We start from the raw sequence: 22,122 nt of genomic DNA on the forward strand, positions 1-22,122 counted from the left end.
AAAAAAATAAAATAAAAGGCACTCAGTTTAGTTTGCACTTTTTATTTAGGTGAACATACATGTGGTCCACATACTCAAATTGTCATAAAATAACTTAAGAACTTGTTGAAAGGTATAGCAGCACCATCCGTATTGGAACAGCAGAGAACTCAACCTCCATAGGGCAGACATGAACAGCTGGGTAGAAATGCCACACTGAGAGCAGGGATGGGGGAATGGCTTTATTGAATGACTGGGGAGTTGGAGTTTTAAAAACACGATTATTTTTTGCTAAATACTTTGACTATTAATGTTACAAAAATGCAACTAGATAAGATACTGCATAGTATTTCAATTAACAAATAAGTGGACATCGAGCTGCCTAAAGCACAACTCAACATCTGTTTCCACATGTTTCTGAGTAGAGAAATCTAAAATTTAAAAACAAAATATAGACCTAGTGTATTCTCTAAAAGACACATTCCAGTGGGACGTATAATACTATGAAAATACAAATCTTCCATTCTGTTTAATAATTTACTTCAGTGAAAAAGTTGTGAAATTCCCATCACAAGAAGCGTATACAAATTCAAGACTTTAGTAAATTAACAAAAAAGACTTTATTTTTTTTTTTGAAACAAGGTTTAGCCCCGCTTTAACAATTATACAAGGAAGAAAAAAGAGACTACATTAATATGAAGGAATACAAATTTACACACATTTTACAGTGACTTATACCCTACACATCTACAAAATTCACAGTTATAATACAAGCAAGTACAAGGCCGGGAGAAAGCTGTTGGATACCAAAAAAAGTTTCTACTTTAAAAAAAGATAAAACAGGAAGAGTTTCAAACTTCTGCACCAACTTTAAAATTCCCATCAGAATAAAATACACTTCCCCTACACAAACGCCCTTCAGCAAACGCAGACGGCTTTCCTGGGCGGGTGGAAGAGCGAACTGCTGAGCTTCTTCTGGCCGCGCAGGCTGCGCCGCATGGCCAGCTTGTTTGAGTTCTTGCGCTGCGGCGTTGTGGAGATGCCCTCTGCTTGGACACCCATGTTTCGGCTCAGGCCGCGCCTCGGCTTCTTCACAGCAGGGCCAGAATTGGATTCTTCTAATGTCCTTTTAAAGTTTGCTGTGGGTGTCCTCTCCGCATCTTGGGCTTTTGTTTGGCTGTTAGGAGACACCTTTAAGCTTTTTTGGTCCGTGCCTGAATTTGTAGAGTTGGATGGGGATAGACTGACTGACAAACCATTACTGTAGGATTCCTGTATCCTCAAAGCCAACGCTTTGCTGCACTTCTCGTCCTGTGGACCTGAATACTTCAGGGCTGCTCCTGATGAAGGTAAATTGCTTTTGGCAATCTCGTTTGGCAGCTCGGCGTATTTTTCTGAGATCATGCTGCTATGCATGAGGGAAGGAACGGGCTCAGAAGCATTCAGTCGTGGCCACGGATCATCCTCTAAAAGCTGAGGGGAAAGAAAAGCATACTTAGGCATAAATATAATATTATCTCCATTATCTTCTGTGGGTGAAAACAGTATGACAAACATTTCTAAACCTAAATCAGAGACAGAAAAACTCTGCTCCAAAACAGGACAATCTTTTCTCCCCAGAGAAGCAAGGATGGAGAGATGGAAACAGATACAGACTGTGCACCTCAACTTGGCACTTTGTGCACACAGTTTTATAAAAGCATTTACTTCCATCGCTCAGTTTGCAAATGTCTCAGTGCAGACAATCTGCTCATTTGAGAGAGCTGCTCAGACTTATTTGGTCCGTGCATCTTTTTTGCTGCTATAAAGCAAGTTACATAAGGAATCAACACACATCTTCTGTTTGTCTAGGAAGCCATGGAGAAAGCAGAGCCTGCAATGTCCTGAGGTTTCCATTAAAGGCATTTTCTAACACACATATCTGATTTCCCTCATTCTGTGACGTGCACACCTACATTACTTCCAAAGATTTCATACCTCATCAGACAGCCAAGCAACCAGGGCAGTGAGCAGAAGTCTCCTGACCTTTGTCATGGGTGGCATATTGCAGTTACTGCAGAACTTGGTTATGAGAAGGATGGACAAACTTCATATCCTGGGTGTGCTGATCGCATCCAGAAGGTGGAGCATAAATTCATTGGACTGAGCTATTCTAAAAATAGAACTATTTGCTGTTTCTGATTCCTCACAGCTGAGCAGCATGCTCTGTAAGTTCAGAGGAAGCAACTCCATCACAGTGCATCTCTCCACCCTGCACGAAGCGCAGTTGTTCCGTACTTTGAAGAGAGGCCGTTTACACGACGTGCTGAGAACCAGGGACTTCCTAATCCTGCCTTCAGCCATCCATCCCTTCTGCAGCCTCTGATAAGTGTTTCTGCCTCAATCTCAGTTTTACTGAGATGAAAAACGGGGACGATGCTTACTTTCAGTGTTCACAGGGGGATTATGAAAATTAGTATTTACGCAGTGCCCTGAAGATATGAGTTATGACCTTATTAAAGATTTAATTGTGAAGAAATCCCTAGCTACTCAGCAAGTCCTTCAAAAGTAAATTTCAAGGCCATGGTACATAACATGAATGTAAGGCAGTTATTGCCATCTGCATTAAGAAATTCATGTGCTGAAAACTCAAATGCACACGCAGATGAATCAGACCAAGTCCAGACATTTCCTATCAAGAATTCGTGCTTTTAAAGTCATGACAGAGGAACCTCAGCTCATCGTTGATAAGAGATCTGCAACTGCTCAGCTCTTGAAAAATATAATACAAGAGTTTAATAAAATTCACTCCAAAGGAGGAGTATCAGAATTGTTTCTAGCACCTAGATTTGGTTTTCCTCTCCCACTATTCCTCTGTTGCTGCTTATACACAGATAAAGCTATTCAGGTAATATTTTTCCATGTATAGTAACACAAGAAAGATGTGTATTTGTTTGTTGTTCAACTCAGTTCCTGCAGAAGCCATAAGAAAGCTAAGACAACGTGGTTGGAGAAGCACTGGCAAGATTATTAAGCTCAACTTCCCTTCTGACATCGTGTCTCCAGCCAATATTTAGGTTTTACGTTTCCTATTGTGCAAGACACTTCACACTTCAGCTCTTATTGCCAAGATCTTTTGCTTGGGATGAATAACTGGGATTGAATAAGGCTCTGGTAAGACAGAGACTCCAAGAAGCCTGCTAACAACTGATGTAACAAAACAGAAACCTTAAACAATCACCCATGTAATTTCTCAGCCTGGTCAATCAAATCCTATCACCGGCCTCGGGAGCAACTGAATTAATTTTTATTAGTAATAGCTGCCAGAAGCATACGCAATTAAGAAATACTTTTGTTTAATTGAGAAAACTTCAATTTACTCTCACATTTATTTCCAAATTAATTGTTTTTGCAAGATAGCAGCTGTGACAAATCCAAACTATTCATGCTTCTAATCATTCTCTGGAGAGAAAAGATCCCTTTCATTGCTACCTCTGCCTGCTCTGGCCTATAGCCACACCACAGTGACCTCCAGGAGCTGCGACTGATCTGCTAAACCATCTCTCATTTCTTTGCAGACATTTTGGAAAAAAATCAACACTTTTTTTGTTTTCAAGAACTCATTATCTAATTTACAGAATCACAGAATCACCCGGGTTGGAAGGGACCTCAAGGATCATGTAGTTCCAACCCCCCTGCCTGGCAGGACCACCAAACATACACATACACATTTAGATCATGTATTTGCCTTTAGCCTTATGCATCAAAGCCTGTACATATTATTTTGCTAATTAATATTCTCAGTTGCCATACTATTTGAGTCTTCTTTTCCTCTCCCCTTACCTTCCTTCTTCAGTTCCGGAACATTTAGAATTCAAAAAAAATTCACCATTTTAGGCTCTTTTCATATGTTTTTCAATATTGAGTGGAAGGGAAAGAGAGAGGAAGGCTGAGCCTGCCGTTTTACTAGCTGCTTGTCTCTGCCAAGGGAATGTGAAGGAATCCCTTTCTAATTTTTTGCTTTCTTTTCTACTTCGCCCCAAGGACCGTTATCCAAAGATACTGTGGAACTTCAAAGGACAGTTACTTAAATCAGGAGCAGCTGGTAATTACTGAAGCAAACATCCACTCATAACTATATTCTAGTTCTTAGGGCAAAAAAGCTTCCAAGCAGATCTGCTTTATATTAAAGGGTAAAATTTCTAACCCGAACAAAGACTCTGTATTATGTCCTTTCCTCCAACAAAGGACATTAAACCAACTAGAGGAAGGCTGTTTTCTTTTCAGACTGGGAGATCTTACTGTCCCTGCAACGTGCATTTGACTATATTAACCTGTGCATTAACCTAAAAAACAGCCCACACAACACAGAACGCTTCCACAGGCAGCCTGCTGCATTTGGTTGGGGTTTGTTTTTAAACTTCTGGCTCCTCTTTCAATAGAGAAGTTTTGATTTTGTCTGAGATCTCACAAAGTCTGTCTTGACAATACAGTGTATTTTAAGTTGCTTCAATATGCTTGAACTTCATATGCATAAAGTTACAGTAATTATACATTTTGAAGAGTAAACTAGATCAAAATCACTGATAATGGTGTCAGACAAATAGTTTCCAAGTGCTCCGGCTACACCATGCCCCAACTCCTACACATGGCACTAAGCTGCTCACAGAGAAGTTACATTTGAAGACAAAAGGGAAGATTGATATATATTTACTGGGTTCCACTCTGGCACACAGAACATTTAAAAACATTGAAAAAAGTTACCTTGACAGGTGGGGTGCAGCAGCGTGAGGGCGTCATGACGTTTGTATCAGGGCTGCTATAGCAGGGACTCTCAGCCAAGTTGAGATACAGTTCTTCTTCATTTTCCAAGTTGTTTTTGCTGTCCTGCAATGGCGAGATGCAGATCACGATGGCACTGGTGTTATCTGCACGAAGCATGCGCTGCCTCCAGCGGCCCAGTGCTCTATTCACCAGCATTTTGGCACAGGACTGGCGGTGCTCACCCTTTATGTTCAGAGACAGACAGAGAAAGCAATCAGGTCCACTTTGTAAATTGAAAACAGAGTTCACATGAATTGTATTTGACAGCACACGCAAGCACGCTATCAGCCATGTTACCACCACCTGTAAGTTGTGGCAAAACTACTGAAATATGCCTCTACAGCACTGCCATTGCTGGGCACATTGGTACATTTCACACCTATCAGATTAAGCAACTTTTACGAGGAAAACAGTATTAAATTTCCACAGTGACTGATGCCCACTGCCCTCACCATGAAGTACTTTTTCTCCTCGTGATCCTGGCACATGGAGATGGCATCCTGAGGTGGGATCATGTTCCACAGTCCGTCACTGCCAAGGATAATGTACTTGTGCTTCTGGGGATCGATGGTGTGCACACTAGTGTCAGGTTCAGGAGACACGACAAATTCACCACTGTAGAAGTCGTAGCTCCACAGATCACCTAGCAAAGAGAACAGGTTTCTGAATTGCTATATTGCATACAATATGATTCTTGTCAACTACCAGAAATGGCCTGTGAAAACAACTACCACCAGTCTCATGCCATCAATAGCGATGCAATGTAATTTATTATATTTTAAGGTCTTTGTTCAACTGTTGTGAAAGAAAAAAAAAAGCCTTTCCAGTTTCGGGTACAGCTTAAACACTGGTCAAAATCTTTGCTGTCTCTACAGTTTCAGTTCCATTTCTAAAATTTGGTTGAGGAAGACTGTTCTTCCCTCCCTTCTCTTCCCAACATCCACACAGCATTAGACTTCAATCTGCACCATGATGATGTGCTGCTCTGCACACCCTATAAAGACATGCTTGAAAATAAAAAAAATCCAAAACCTTTCAGTCGGGATGTGGAACTGCCCTCCTTCCCCCCCTGCCCTTTCAACCTGAGACCCCCACAGCCATTCAACCAATGCAGAAGCACACGCATCTCTTGCTGTGTGTATTTGTCCATGCAGGTGCCATGGAGAAAGAACAAAGATGACAAAGAAAGAGACTGAAGCCTTTTCCTCATCAACCTCTTTTCCCCCCCCTTTCTCCTCTTGCACAGCATCACTTTCAAAGCCACGCAGAACTCAGTGCCTTTCCAGCTGAACACCACGTGCCAAATTTTGGAGTTGGAAGGAAGCCACGGGAACAGAAGTAGAGCCTGGGTTCCAGCAGGAAAGCAGAAAATAAGAGCTAAAGCCTCTCCCTTGGAAGGCCTCATGCAGTGAACCTTTCTATTTTTAAATCTTTCTTGCTGTGTGAATGAGCTCGGGGTCACCCAGCAGAGAAGGTGGCCTGAACTGAATCCCAGTCACTTCAGTCAGGTTTGAATCAAAACACCTCCTGGATTCTGCTTCCTCCACATCACCCCAATTAACAGCCACTCCAACAGAACAACAAAACAAATTCAAACTGAACATGCAATCTAATTTATCAGGTTTACATGAAAATCAGGGAAGGTTTTCTTATGTTGGGCCTGTAAATCAGGAGCGGTGTTGCACCAACATTTCCTCCTCCTTTCTACTAAACTAATGCTGCATTCTGGATTCTTCTACCTTATCTGTTTTTTGTCAACATACTAAATAGCACCAATAGACTGGAAAAGTCTCCAGAAATGGCTCATAAGTAACTTCCTGTAGTGATAACAACAAAGGAATAACATTATCTGTAGCACTGGCAGAACATACAGCTACAGAAGTAGAAATGAGTGAAGATGTCAGAGCTGAGAAGCTTAAGAACTCCCATAAGATTTTGTTAGTTTTTTTTCTTTGGGCTTTTGACTTACTACAGCAAATGTTTGTAGCTGCCTGCTGCAACCATCACCATCCTTTTAATGATAAGACATAAGCTTTTGTCTTCCCTCCTTCCTTCCATTAGCTTTGCCTCAAGCTAGGAACCAGCTCAAAAGACTCTTCCAGAATCAGGAGAAGAAATAATTCAACTCACACCACTTCAGTGAGCATGGATGGTCCAATCTCATTAAAGCACCAATTCACCTCCACTGCAGCAAACACATGCTTCTAATAAATGCTAATTAACAGCCAACCCTGTTTATACATAGAGAGAGGTGCACTCTCCCTCCACAGAGTCCAACAAACCCAGCCAGCTGGCAACAAGATCAAAACAAACACTGTAACAGAAGAGCTGAACTCCAGCACAACAGTTATTGTACATTAATCACACCAAAAAAGAGTCCTGATACACTGACAGCTCTTCACATTGTGCCTGTCATCAACACAGCAGATAAAATAAACAAGAGCTTGGAATCTTACCGTGCCAGATCATGGAAATAGTGGCGGCAACTTCCAACAAGCTTCATATTTTTATGCTTTTATTTGCTGGGTTGTTCATGTTTGTTTAGAAAAATCCACAAAAGCTTTTAGCGAATCATTTTTTTATTAGAAATACTTTGCTCTAAGATAAAAATAACCCAACACGATTTAATTTTGGTTCAGCCACATACATGTCATCACGGCCATCTGTTGCTCTTCCTGAGCAAACAGCTGAGTTACAATCCAGTGACTCAGAGCCTTCCTCCAAGAGACAGAGCGCTCTGCAGGGTGACAGCCTGGAACATCACACCGGTTACAATGGGCTGTGACAGCAAGGAGCTGCTGGAGTGCACAGAGGGTGAAGACACATGAGGAACCCTGAGCTGTACCTCCAGGAGATTTACTTTCAACGGTACTCAGCACTTATCGAGGCCTAAAGTACCCAGGAAACGACAGAGGAACTGAAACTACAGAAGTTGTATCACCACAGATGAATCAAACAGGCAAATGAGCCGTGGCAGAAGGGCACTGCATAGAGTACTTCACAAAGAATATTTCCTGCAGGTCCTTCAACTCCAAGCCAGCAAAGGCCAAGGCACCTTACCAGGGCGAGGCCTCTTTAATTATTGCCTTTAAAACGGGGCAGGGCACCACAGACTGAGCTGATGCTTTTTAAAGCTGCTGCATACATCGAATTCTTGTGTCAGCTGTCTTCCCCCAGCCAGCTGGAGGACACAGCATCCGCAGCGGCTGAGGGATCTATGACAAACCCAGGAGGAAGCCACTTGACACAGGGCCCTCCCTGTTACAATTCTGGAAGGAAACAAGGGAGAAGAAAGCAGAACAAACCAGGCATTGCAGAAATGTTATAAAGTCTTTAATTCTGTCCCAAAGCAAGCAGACAAACAAGTGACCCCTGAGCAGACTGGAAAGCCAAGACAGCAGGATGACGTGATATGCCAAAGGCTACTATTCTGGAACTGGAATCCCAGGTTCTCAGGCTTCACTTTGAGCTGTACTATTTTCATTCTGAATTAAAAACCAAACATCTATAAAACTCAACCTTCTTCTTGAAAAAACTTCTATCCAGGAACATTTCTTTTGGGGTGCAGTTTGCCTATCTGCTTGCTATTACCCTCTAAAATATAGTAGATAAAACTAATTGCAACTCAGACAGTGCCAGAAAAGTTACTGGTTACAAACAAAAAAACCCATCACGTATGGAGACTAGACTGGATCAAGTCCAAAGCCACCTTATAGCATCAGTTCATCCAAAAGTCATAAATCAAGCCCTTCATTTACGTTTCTGGAGCACATTGTTTTGAATACCAAAATACCTTTTGGTTTTATTAGAGGGAAGAAAGGTTACTTTTACAAGTCCTACTGAGAGAGGAAAACCCAGTTTGATTAATCCCAGATCTTTTTAAGTCACAACTCATCTGAAAGGTCTGTTAGGTACAGACAAGACTTACAGAACTCCCTTTCTCCACTCAGTGAGCTGTTGCTGCTGGGGAGCAAGGCAAACCTCAGCGAGGATATGAACAGTAACCACCTCAGATCATTCAGCCCAAGCTGAGGTGGAAAACGTTTTCACCGGCCCTCGCGGCAGCCCGGCCCTACAGCCACAAGAGGGCGTCATCCCAGCAGCGCAGCGATAACGCAACGCGGTGCCCCGCTCCTACGACCCGGCGGTGATCTCGAGGTTCGGTCTGAGGAGCAGGGACAAAAATGAGGGTAGCAGCGAGCCAAAAACTTTCCCAGAAGTGCTCGGGGTTTTCAAACTTTCACCGTTCCCTTTAGGAGCAAGAATTTTACCTTCAACACTGTATAAAAAAGGAAAGCACAGACAAGGACATCATTTCAACAGCAAACAGAACATTTACATCTAAATGATGTAAATTTAAGATTTAAGAACTGCACAAGACAGCCTCACCAAGCGTGCTCATCTCTGCTCACAAGTCAGCAAAACCACAGCAAGAGAGGAGAAAGGTATTTGTGCCAGAGCACACTGACCAAGCGTCAGAGAAAAGCCTACAAGAAGTAGGATGCAAAAGCAGAAATGAAGAGCTGAAGTGACACCCAGGAAGCTACTCGTTATTTCTGGCCTTGAATCAAATCTTCAAATGAACAATAAAATGGGATTGCAGTCTCTAAATGACATTCAACCCTAGACAGCATTTGCTCAGCTGAAGACAAGGGGTAAAACAGAAGAACACAGTGACCAAACCTGGATAAAGTCCCACCTATGAGGAGAAACAACCGTCATAGTTTTTTTACTCTGTCAAAGAAAAGAGAGTAGAAGAGGCACACAGAGCTCCAGTCAGCAACGAGCAGGAAAAAAGCCCTGAACTTGCTCCTTTAAGCTAAACAGATCCACATGTGCCTTCACATTATGTGTGTAACTAACACAAGTCTGCACAGTTAAATGCATTCTCTGCATTCTGTACAGGCATACATGCACGGTTTGTCTCAAGGGTGGAGAAAACTGTACAAGCTGAAGTAAGACATCTCCAGAACAAGAGTAGAAACCCATATGTATGACACACATGGATAGAAAGCAGTATCAGTAGAACTGTGCAGTGTTTAAATATCGCTTACCAGCTTATGCAAATACCATCAAGCAACTACGCCTGTTCTACCTGGCAGCAGATTTTGAAGGTTTGCATGCACACACACTTAAGTGCACCCCAAGAATTAAAGCCTCACACAAGAATGAAAGCAGATCATTTGAGGTCAGCCATACCCTTCTTCACAGCACGCATGTTCGGAGAGCTTTACAGCAGCAATTCTGCAGCCAGTGCTCTGGAAAACCACTTCCATGTCACTGTCAAAGCCAGCGCCCTCACAGCAGCCATACACTGAGAGTTCACTGTTCTGGTGCACAGCTCCTTCTAGAGGTCAGCAGAACATTTGTGTTAATACAAAAAAGTCTACTCTGTATTTTGGAGGCACTCTGCTAAGAACAAGCAGAAGGGGGTGGGTCTGTCATCCGTATAAAAACCAAGGAAGATGCTTCAATTTACACTGTAAGACACTGAGAACTCAGGCTATAGATTTCTTTTAATACCTTCCCTACTTTGTATACCATCTTTGAAAGCACTACAGATGCTAAGCTAGATATTACTCCAAAATCCAAAACTTGCTCCCAAGGATCAAAATTTTTCCTGTATTTCATCCTGTGTTTTGTCCCAGAAACTGAAGGGCTACGTTACTTAGACAGCTAGCATAGCTGGAACACTACAAGGCTATACATACACAGTTATTTTCTCTCTCAGTGCTTTTCCCCAAGACACACATTTGTAAGCATGCTCACTGGAGTCTAAAATACCCTCCTGGATGCCATCTGGAAAAAATCCAACTTGCAAATCTGTGGCAGAGAGACAGTAATGCATGATGCAATGACACACACTCTTCAGAACACACGAGCAAGTTACACAATGGCTTCCTGTTCCTGATTATTTACGTTGAATAGCACCCAGCAATTTGCACACTCACATCCCTGCATTACACAAGAGGCTTTGAGTAAAGTGAGTTACCACACATCTGTTATAGGGACAGCATATCAAGTGGACAATTGCTATGAAGTTATGGATGCCAAAAAACTCACACAAACGATTATGGCCTAAGGAAGAAGTTTTGCCTCTCTCTTACAACAAACAGCTATGTTTTATATTTCCTTTAAAAAAAAAAAAAATCAGATAATTTTAAAGACAATAAATACACAACTCTGTTTGCCTTGTAGGTGCAGGGCAGCAATCTCACTGTCCAGCTAAAAATTTCTGTCCACATAATAAGCCTCAGACCTTTGCAACATGGGGTTTCTATTGAGAATAACAAGCAAATTTGGAATTAACAAGAAGAATCTCTGTGCTAGATCGTGAGGGGATGGACTAGAGTGTTGGTGACCAGCATGGCAGCATTGCCAGTTACTACTCCACTTGGAGAAGCTCCAGCGTAGCAGAGCTGTGCCAATCAGGGTAGCAACCTGGGAACCAGCCAAGAGGTTGAGCAGGCCTCCAATAGCTTGAATGCAAATGGTTTCAGTTGTGGTAGGTCTTCTGTAAGCAGTGGAAGGGGCCTGTTGGCCTCAGAAAGAAGTTAAATCCTGTTTCCAAACTGTGAGCGTCTGTGCACCATCTGGGTCCTGCAGAGCAAAGCAGCTGCGTTCCTTTTTGCAGGAGGTTTGTCACACCTCCTCAGAAGGGAATGCAAAGAGGCTTTTGGAGGCTCCCCAGCAGGCAAATACCAAAATATCGTCACATTGTAAACCTGTTTCTCCTACATGATTTGCAGAGCACACTGTCCCCTTTGAGTGTTCAAATCTAACTTTTGACACCAAGTATTGTTACAAAGTGTTCTTGTTCCTCAGACCTAAAACTCCCCAGTCATCCTCCTCATCCACACAACTGGAAAGAATGCACTAGGGGGCTAACAGATGCATCATTTCTTGAATCCCCATCTGCATGCAGAACCCAGCCAAATCCTTTTGTTCAACTTGCTGAGAGGAACTGGATCAAAAGTCATTGAGGTTTTTGTACACAACAAATTCAGAAGCGTAGAAATGAAAAATCTATTAAAATTAACTGTTCCACTTTTTGTAACCTACAACAAACACAGACACTTTGCAGAAAAGAGGTAAAGAATGCGATATTACTTGGTAGACAACTAGCAAAGATCTCCATCCATCAACTCCAAAGGACTTAATATCTTAGGTAGATTTTATTATTCATAAGATAAGCAGCTGCCTTGTCTACAATGATACACAGTGAGATTTGAAAGATAAAGAGAGGGGAAAATAAAACTTAATTTTTTTTATGAAAAAGATCAGCATTCAATCACCTGCGGCCTCTACAGCTGTATGTTTTACAAGGTAAGACCACTGCACAATTCTTGACATCTGACAAATCCATGCAAAACACACGACTGCCTCTGAAATAAGACACAGCAAGGTTATGCAGTTATCACAAGATGACCACAGCCCCAGGAACAGACTGTCCCTGTGACACACTGCCAGCTGATCTAGGAACACTGACAGCACTATCACGTAACCACCACACTTGCCAAGAAATTAAGTCATAGAACAGTTTTCACAGGTAAAAAAAACCCACGATGCTATATTTTCGTAGAATCTAGCCTATATTGAATAAATCTGGATAGAGAATTCTTCACTGAGGGAGGAAGGAAGGAAAGCAAACAGCAAAAGACTGGAATTTGGCAGTAAGGTTTCAGGAAAACAACTGGCTAGAAAATACTAACACACATGGGCAAGAGATTGCCAAAGATCAAGTTATTAAGTACTTTCCAAAAAGCATTCCTAACAAGCTTGCTAGGCACTGTTGTATTTATTTTCGTCCCTATTAGAGTGTTCCTCAAAGTAGTTTCCCATTACCAACACTATTGCAAAGGAGAGTTATAGATAGAGCACACAGGCTGGCTTCTACCCTTTTCTTAATCTACATTGTCTTGAAAGACGACAGATTTACAAAGAGACACAAGAACAAAGCGCTTTGGTTGCTATGCAGCAAAACAATCTCACCACCACCTAGCCAAAAATTACTGTCTCAGTAAGAAATTGACTGTGCTGTACGTCTTGGAGGCACTCACCACATTTTCATTTGCAACAAAGAGGAAGTACTATCTTTATCAGAACTGAGATGGAAGTCCTGCATGTCGTACAACCGCTCCCGTGTTCCCCAATGCCACCTCCTACAGCTCCACTTGAAAAGTTACGTTTGCGCTGTATTAAAAATACCCCCAAGGCTCATAATTTTAGAAAGCCTTATAATCACAGCAAGCGACCAACTCCCTCTGAACCAAATGTTTTGGCAGAGCAGGGTATAATTCAGCTCCGGGGGGCCGCGTGCTGATGCCTCACTCCCACACAGGGGCACTCACCCAGTGCTCTGGCCACGGCCAGGAAGGGGATCTGGTCGATGACGGTGCTGCGGCGCACAGGGCCGTTGTGGGTCAGGCGAGGTCTCTTCCACACAACACGATTCACACCGGACTTGTTGATGACACTGAAAATCACCAGAAAGGAACAGGGGTTATAAAAAGAAATTGGAAATGAAAGCTTGTTTCAATGGCATATGAATAATTAAATATGCAAATACGGAGTCAGTAATGACAGCGCCCTCAGTGAGGTGCACAGCACAGTACTTCAAAACACCTGGTACCGCTTGCGTAGCCTCATTCCACATTAAGATAAATGGAAAAGCAAGAGATGAAGGGCAGAAGAAAAGAAAAAGCAAGAGAATGAAAACTTGGAAGAAATTACGGCTGGCTGCAACAGCCAGATGTAAGAGCATCTTTTTAATCTACCAGCAAAAAAAGCAAAAGACAAATTGCTTTCCTTAGATGAAGACCATCAACATAAACTCGGGTGAAAATATCATGTAGTTCCTCCTTCAGTTTTCTCCATCTGCCAAAGTCTGGCACTAAAGAGCAGCACAGTGCAGTTGAGAAGAGGAAAAAGATAAGAGTAGTCTTCTGGAGGCATTTCCTTACTGGTGCACCAACATGAGGGAGAAATAAAAAGAGGAATTGTTTGTAGTTGCTATCTGCTGGAAGCACAACACGGGAAGAAACAACTCTGCCTTTAAGCATTAACACCTGCTCCATAGCACCAAGCAATGGCTTTAGCTCTCACAAATGGCATTAAAAGGGTCAAAAGAGAAGCTACTATGCAAACGCACCCACTATTATGGAGCAGGAAGAAATAGGGAAGAAAGAAGGGAGAGCACGAGGTACCAAGCAAGGAAATGAAACAACAAACGACCAAAGCTCAGTCAAACTAAAAAGTAGATGCTTAAAAGTTAACTTTTATCCAAGGAACAGCCATTGGTAATTAGAAACTGAGGCGCTCTGGAACAGCCTCAAGATTCCTCATACTGAAGCTATTCAAGATGCACTTCCTGAGACTTCAAAGGCCTTAACAACAAAGGCATGTTTAGCTCCATCCTTCTGCATGAAAGTGCAGCAAGCACCACAGCCTAAAATTCATCTCATCCATTTGTACAACTAATAGTTACACAATGTTAACTTCAGCCTTTATCTGGAAGATTTCAGCCTGTATTCCAGGACTGTTACTTTGAAAATTCCATTTTTAATAAACAATCACGCCCTCACATTAACTTACCCCAATTTTCTCTAAGAAAAGAGAAGACATTAATAGGCACAGTGACAGTTCCACCACACTCCCACCCTGTGCCTCACGACAGCCTGCACTGGTTTTACCAGCCAGTCTAGATGAACAAAGCAAACAAACAAACAAAAAAAGCCAGAAGCAGCAGGAGCAGAAAAAGTTAAAGCTAAAAAAGTTTAACTGCTCCTGCTGATACAAAGTCTCAGGGAACACTCCTTCAAAACCTGTTTCAGACATTGAGATGAACAGCCTGTAAACCCACACATCTATGAACTCCAACTTCGCAAAGCTGCAAGTTGCCCTTTCTGAGAAGCTCCCACCCCAAATACAGATATCTGATCAGCTTCCACCTGCTAGCGATACAGATATCTGAAGGTTAACGAGCTGACAGGGTTCTTGTGTGAATGATGTCAACAGGAAAACCTTCAGTGCTCTCTCCCTCTGAACTGCTAAGAGAAGGAAACTCTGCCCATCCATCTGGTGCAGTACTGCGGAACGAAAGAACAGCGAGCTCCTGTGAAGCTATGCCAAATCTGAGCCCTGGGGTTTGTCTCAAAATATTAGTGCCATCTGACAAGGCTGCCTGCTTTCCTCCCCATTTACAGGGAACATTCATCAGCCACAACTCAGAGATGTTCTAACATCTGCCAGCTCCTGACAGTGAAGAAAGTACTAATATTGAGATACAAGTTAAGATGTGGCACTTTAACATTTTAAGCACGCATTTAAATGCAACAAAACCAGTACCTTGTTTCAATTTTATCTCTTTTATATTCCTTTAACAGAAACTTTGAAGAGCCTACTCAACAGCTGCCAGTATCACCTCAGGAACAATGAAGAATGCATGGGGAAAGACATTTCAGTGTCTTTTCCATTAAAACTGCTCTATTCCACCATTTGACAAACAGATATGCCACAGCAGAGATCATAATCATTCTGTGATTATCTACAAGAAAAGTAATTGCATAGACACTGAAGGAATACAAGCAGGCCACGAGACTCACCAACTGGCCTGCTAACTCCTAAACTAACAAGCCCAAGCCTAGCTGAAACAAAAGCATCATTAGCACCCAGGGAAACTGAAAACTGAAGCGAGAAGCACAGAGGTTGTTACCTGCCCCCAAGGCCTTCAATCCTCTCCCTTTCTCTGGGAAGCTCAGGCTTGTGGTCCTGTGTCACCTCCACAGCTCTCACAAAGTCATCTTTGGGGTCATCCTGGACTCCCAGCACCACCCCGGAGTCGCCCACGTGAGCGACAAACATCTTGGAGCCTCGGATGATGACCACGCTGGCGGTGGTTCCCGATGTGCTCGGGAGACCGGTCATGGTCTTTGGCCACTCTGCTGCAGGGAGGAAAAAAGAGAACAGAAAGACCTTCGTTTTTACTTCTGTGGAACCAAAGGTGTTTTCAAGATCAAGGGTGTGTCAGACAGGTTTGCATGCTGCTACACCAGGGCGTGTGTAACTGTGGCATGGCCACAAGCAAAGCAGCACAGACAGGGCCCCTACATCTCTACCACACTGCCACAACCACAGCTCACATGGAAACAAAGCCAAGAGGAGACACTGAGATAGGACTCCAACAACCGTTTCCTCAGGTTTAGTTTTCCAAGCATCACCAGAGGAACGAGAATGTGTGGGAAGAAGTGTTACTCGAATGCTGAGCAGATCAATCAAGCTCGACACACATTAAGTGGTCTGCTGCTCACTTCCCTGTCTGAAGAGGCAAGAGCTCCCAGTTGAGTCACCCTGCCTGGACACCTGGTTGCCAATCAAACCATTCAGACCTTCCCAGTTCCCTCAGAACACATTATTTTACTTTAATATGCCAAACAACTTTTAAGCTGAGTAATATCTCAAATGTTTCATTCATGTTTCCTTTTGGAGGACTGAATAATGCAAACTAAGCGTGTTATTGTAACCCAACATTGGATCTTTGCAGAGAAGATACCCATTGATTTCAGGACAGTAAAAGTCCTGTGTACAGTTAGGGGAAGCTGCTTCTTCCTCAAATGATTTGCCCTCAAAACACAACTCAATTCCTTGTTATACTATTCTCACAACTCACATCCAGTTTCTCTCTTTTCTTCCCTTGTCTATTCAAGTTTACATTTCCAAGTTGCTGTTCTTCCAAAACACCATGAAATGACTGGGCTGTCCCAATTAAGAACGATCAGGCACACCAGTGCTCCTCCCTGCTCCCACACCCGCAGATAACAGCTGCCCTCACCTGCCAGCAGCACCCTGCTCTCCTTCCTCACTGCACCCATCAGCCTTAAGATAAAGAGCAGGGGCTTGTCTCCTCGTCACATTTTATCTCCTGCTCTTCACAACCCGTGCTTATTGTACAACACCGAAATTCCACTGTGACACACTGCTTGCAGGAAATAACCTAGCCAGACAGCCAAAGCACTGAGTTATCTTTTCCTCATCTTTTAGTGTCACAGCACCACACAAGAAAAAAAGAAAAGAGGCCTTCCTCCAAAGCCGCAAACATGCAGAGCAGAAGAACAGGGACTCACTGAGGCCCACTGCCACTGAATGCTGCTCAGATGCCTGGGGGAAGCAAAAGTACAGCACAGCCACTCTGATGGCAATTGCAGCATCTCCTCCAGTGAGCAGCCAGCAGATCCAGCATCATTCCAACCTCTGAGCCCTAACAAAGGTTTCTAGCTTTGTGTTGTAAATACTGAATCACACTTTCTCCTTAAAAGCAACGTTATTTTGAGGACACAAACAGTCAGCTCAGTGGAAGCACCTGTCTGGCAATTTTAACAGTGGCTAGTATATGTAACACACTCTAAATGGAAGCAAATGAGGGAGGAAGCCAAGCAGGAGTGAGACCTTCAACAACTGGCTGAACAGAAAATGAGTTTCTGTCAGTGTAACAACGCCTCAATAGCAATAAGATAAAGTAGAGAATCATGCTGGTCTTTGTGGGAAATGAGGAGCACAGAAATAAAAACACCCACTTAGGAGAAAAAGATTGCTACAGCAGCCTCCAATTTGGGGCTTCAACAGAAGCAATTGCAGTTTACATCTCACCCGTGGTTAGAAACAAGCACGACACACAGCACAGCAAATTCCTTTCTGTAGGGACTGTCTCATCAGAAATTAACACAAGCATCAAAACTCCTGACTTTTCTCCCTAGCTCAGGTGAAGCCACTTGCCCAGCTTGTCCTCCACAGGTCAGGATTCTGTTTCTACCACTGCTATAAACTGAACAATTTGTAATACTGCACTAGATTATCAAATTAAAAGAAACCCTGAAGTTACAACTGAGCCCTCAAAACAAAATTCACACTTCACCACCACACATGAAGCACCTGTGGATTTCACATCACTCCTATACCTTCAGTAAGGGAAAACCTGTCTGGGCAGCACGCTGGGATAAACAAGTTTGTAGAAGTTCACTTGCAGGGCCCACATCCCCAGTTTGGTATTTGCTGTCATATTAAGCTACGGCCTAGGAATGCTGCTATGTCTCAGCATGGGACAATTTCACTACAGCTGGGGGCCTTGGATCTGAAAAAAAACTTTCATGAGACAGCACAGTGCATGAATGGAGCCAGGCAACGCGGGTGCACAAAATACTAAGACACTTTGAAGAGACAAACCACGCAGTGCACAGAACTGTAAACTGCAATGGCTTCCTGCTTTCTGCACCATTCTTCTACTGCAGGGGACGAAGCACAGGGCATGAAGTTATCGTAAAACCAACAACCCACAGTCAACAGCTGCCACACCAGAACACGGCTCCTGCACCTGGAGAGCCCATCTCCAACAGAACAAAGCACATGGCTGCGGTGGAAGCAGCGCATTCGCCTCCAACGGGCGGCCAATGACCTAAAGCACATTGGCTGCTTCCACACAGGGCTCTGGAAGTTCTGTCTCTGCATATTTTTGACAAAATAAGAGATTAATGTGTATTCAGTATATCACAGATTGCTAGAGAACAGATTTCATTTTTGTTTTGCTGTTTTTAAAGACATTAAATCAAACTACAATATTTCATTTCAGATCACAGTGATGCCAAAAATCTTATCAAGCTTTCAACAAGCAAATGTTACAGGAACTTTAAATTCAGCTCTAGAGGATGAAGTTTTTGCATCATCCTGAAAGCCTGTACTGCCTTAGGTACCAGAGCTCCCTTTCAGATAGGAACGCTCACAAACTCATAAGCCTGCACAAGAACAACTCTAAAGTGACGACTTCGCAGCAAAAATTTAAAAAGTAATTCTATTTATTACAGAACAAACTGAACTGTTCAACTTCTATTGCTCAAATTAAATTTAAAGGAAGAGTTATAAGCACAGCAGAAGTGTACGACTTTTTACATTTTAAATTTTTAGTAGTGGTTAAAAAAAAAAGCTTTTAAAAGTATCAAGATAAGTGCATTTAAAAGCAAGCTTTTTGCATTGTTTATTTACATAGCTAAAAGTGTCAAGACCTGGGACCTGCTGAGCACACTTCATGCAGAAAACTTCCCTACTGCTTCCATCTGTGGAAACGGGCTTCAAATCATAACTCTTACCTTGGAAGCCCTTTAATATTCAGAGAATTAGGAATGTCATTAATACAATTAACCCCACTAATCATCTGTAGTGACCAAAGGGTATTTTCCTGCTTCAGTTTTTCTGCTATACTCATCACCAGCACATCAACACTTGCTGTTCATCACAGATGGCCACAGGACGACCCGCTGCTCCCAGGGGCAGCTGAGCACAGACTGCTCCTCCAGGGCCATCAGCTGGAAGCACCGGGCCCCATCCTGCACCCAGCCCACCCTTTGCACCGGGATTCCAAAGCACAGCACAACAAGTGATGGACTCCCTGTCCATGTCCTCGTCCTTTTCTCCCATTAAACTCCACACATGCAGAAGACATCAGTGTTACCAAACACGCAATGGAAATGCTTACTGTATAACCTAAAACCGACACCATATACTTATAACCAGAGCTCTGTTGTTTCTGACAACGACTTAAATCGGTTCCACAACCAAAGCACCGTTACCAAACTAAAATAGTATTTCCTGCATTCTCTCATTTCACTCCACCCCTCTCTATTCTGCAGTTATACCTTGTTATGGTGACAAAGAATAGCCCAGGGACATCACAGGCAGAGAACCTCTCCTCGTTGCCCACACTGCTGCGCTGTGTGCCACCCTCACCACCCGGCTGCAGGCAGTGCTGCTGCCACAACTCACACCTCTTCCTTTCGGTCCAGCACCAGCATGCCCCAACCTTGGCACTCCCATCCCATATCTGACACTTGCGCAACTTTCCTGCTCTGCTATTCAAGAAACACGAAAAAGAAAATGAAACTTATGACAGCGCAGCTCTCCCCAGGCCCAACTGACTTCCTCGAAACCCCGCTCAGCTGTAAATGCAATTCCTTCCTGCTTGCTCCCTTGGCCCGCTGTCAGCACTGCACCTATGGTTCTGATCTGACTTCGTGCTCCCTCCTGACTGCCCCTATACGCTCACTATTCACATACAATCTTTTCCTGGGACTTCCAAATACATAGAAACACACATTATACCATACACACGTTAATTCATAAACAAACCTATCGAGCCACATATAGAAGTACACTCATAAAACCAACCCTACTCTGAGCCGTAACTCTCACCTTACAGAAGAAGGGAATCCCGCTGGGAGCTCAGCCCAGCCGCGGTGCCCAACACCGCCCGAACCGCCGCCCCCGACCCGCAGCGCTGAGCGACTCAACGACGGCCGGCAGTCACAGCGCAGCCGGGCAGCGCAACGCCGGGACAGCTCGGGAGAAGCCTCGTGCCGGCCAGCACACAGCCGCTAAAATAACTTTTCCCTCGTCGAGACCGTCGCGAAAGAAAACGGGTTCCACGCGACTCCCTGCGGCCGCAGGACGGAAATCCCCCAATAAACGCGACTGGGAAACCCGGCGTGCGATTCCTTCAAAACAAACCGCGGCTCCGCGATCCTCGCCCCCGCGCTGGGAGCGCCGGGCTCGGCGGGGAGCGCTGGAAGGCGCCGCCGGACGGGAACTTACGCAGCTTTTTCCACATGGCGCGGTGGCAGGCGATGAAGCCCTTGCGCAGGGCCGCGCACACGGCGGCCGGCTCGGCGGAACCGAAGCCCTTCTGCTTCTTGATGAAGCCCCACAGGTTCTCCCGGGCGAACTGGGCCGCCTCCCGCCCGCCGTGCCCGTCGCACACGGCGAAGAAGGCCACGGAGCGCCGCGGGCGCCGTCCGGAGCCGCAGCCGGGGCCGAGCGGCGGCGCTCCCTCCTCCGCCGCCCGCGGGCCGCCCGCCCTCCGCCGAACGCCGTCTCCGGGCGCCGCTCCGCCTTTGTGCGCGGGGCCCCGCTCGGCCGCGGCCGGCGGCTCGGGCTCCACCACGATCTGGGTCACGTCCTCCATGTATTTCCTGCCGCCCTGGTCGGAGTACACGCTCACCCCCAGCGAGTACGGCCCCTCCATGGGGCGGGAGGCTCCGCGCGGCGCTGCCCGCCGCTCCCCGCCCGCGATGGCCGCCGCCCCGCCGCCGCCGCGCACTATTGTCGCTGGTGACGGCGCCTCTCGGGCATGGCCGCGGCCGCGCAGCGCTCCCCGACAATCCCCCGTCGGAGCCGCGGGAGAGCCGCGCTCCGCTCCGCAGCGCCCCCTGCCGCGCCCCCGCCCGCCGGAAGGGGCGGCAGCGAGCGGCGGCGCCTCCCGAGCGCCCCCTGGTGGCGGTCGGCGGGAGCGCGGCTCCGGCCCTGAGCGCCGCCGGCCGCCGCTCCCTGCCGTCAGCGCCCCGCCGGACGGCGCCGACGTTCGCGGAGCGTAAGGCTGTAATGGGAGCCCCCTGTATGCGGGAGGGCCCGTGCGCGTCGTGTTCGTGGCTGAAATTCCAGATATTGTTTCCCACTATGAGCTTCAAGCAGCCGAAATGATCCCTGAACTTCTCAAAAATATTCCCGCTCTTTAAAACGGTGACAATTCTTCGGCCTAAGTGCTCAAACGCTTTGGATTTCCTCCCATTAACCACATCAAAGTCAGAGTACTTAAAAACAGGAAATATATCAAGAAAGCTTTGCATTTCTAGAGCTCGTAGGGATTTGAAAACCCGTTACAAATGAATTAATCCCCGGTAATCCAATGAGATAACTATCCCTCCCTGATTCTACGGGCCTTTATACCATCAGATCAATCACCAGATCAACAGCCAAATATAGAACTGAGAAATCCTGCTTTAAAAGAAAACAAACGTCTCCTTTTAAGCTTCATAACGTGGCGTTTTAAATAGGTCCACTTGCTGCTAAATTTGTGTTATAGCTCTGTTTAATCGCAGGGACAACTGAAGTCTCAGCATTACTTCTGAGTAAATGCGATCTTCCTATTTCATAATTAAATAAGTGGAGCCACTCCAAGAACTGCAGCTCAAAATAGGTAATAATTTTCTAACCAATCTAGAGCAGAAAACCATAGGCCCCTCCAGAACAGATTGACTCCTCCCCCTGTACTCCGTGTAACCGCATTCTAGATAACAAGTCATTTGTGAAGACAAGGAAATGAAGGGAGGAAAAGGTAGTTATGACAACAGACTCCTGGTCAAACACCATGTACCAACCATACCTTCCTTCACAGGCCCAATCAAATTCCAGTACATTAACATTTTTTTGGATGCAACAACATTCCTAAAATCAGCACTGGAAAACAACGGTGCTGCTGTTTCCCAGGGCACACAACCAGCTGGTCCTCCAGCAACTGAAAAC

General features: G+C 44.8%; 1 protein-coding gene across 1 annotated transcript; it reads right to left on the bottom strand.

Annotated features, from left to right (window-relative positions):
- Window positions 1-26: 26 nt before the first annotated feature.
- PPM1D (protein phosphatase, Mg2+/Mn2+ dependent 1D) lies at window positions 27-20,875 on the bottom strand. The gene is made up of 6 exons (XM_042879542.1): window positions 20,416-20,875; window positions 15,497-15,725; window positions 13,134-13,258; window positions 5,235-5,425; window positions 4,723-4,965; window positions 27-1,452 (listed from the first exon to the last, which is right to left on the bottom strand). The coding sequence occupies exons 1-6, from the start codon at window positions 20,843-20,845 to the stop codon at window positions 898-900; spliced, it is 1,773 nt and encodes a 590-aa protein (XP_042735476.1). The 5' UTR covers window positions 20,846-20,875; the 3' UTR covers window positions 27-897.
- Window positions 20,876-22,122: the final 1,247 nt, after the last annotated feature.

This window comes from Lagopus leucura, unplaced genomic scaffold, assembly GCF_019238085.1.
Source record: "Lagopus leucura isolate 7727_CA_CO unplaced genomic scaffold, USGS_WTPT01 Super-Scaffold_100024, whole genome shotgun sequence".
NCBI lineage: Eukaryota > Metazoa > Chordata > Aves > Galliformes > Phasianidae > Lagopus > Lagopus leucura.

Excerpts from the sequence above, each read along its gene's own strand:
- PPM1D (XM_042879542.1), bottom strand. The coding sequence starts at position 20,845 with ATGGAGGGGCCGTACTCGCTGGGGGTGAGCGTGTACTCCGACCAGGGC. Across the intron at positions 13,259-15,496 it reads ATTGAAGGCCTTGGGGGCAG|TGTCATCAACAAGTCCGGTG; the intron begins GTAACAACCTCT and ends GGTGATTTTCAG. Across the intron at positions 5,426-13,133 it reads GGCCGTGGCCAGAGCACTGG|GTGATCTGTGGAGCTACGAC; the intron begins GTGAGTGCCCCT and ends TCTCTTTGCTAG.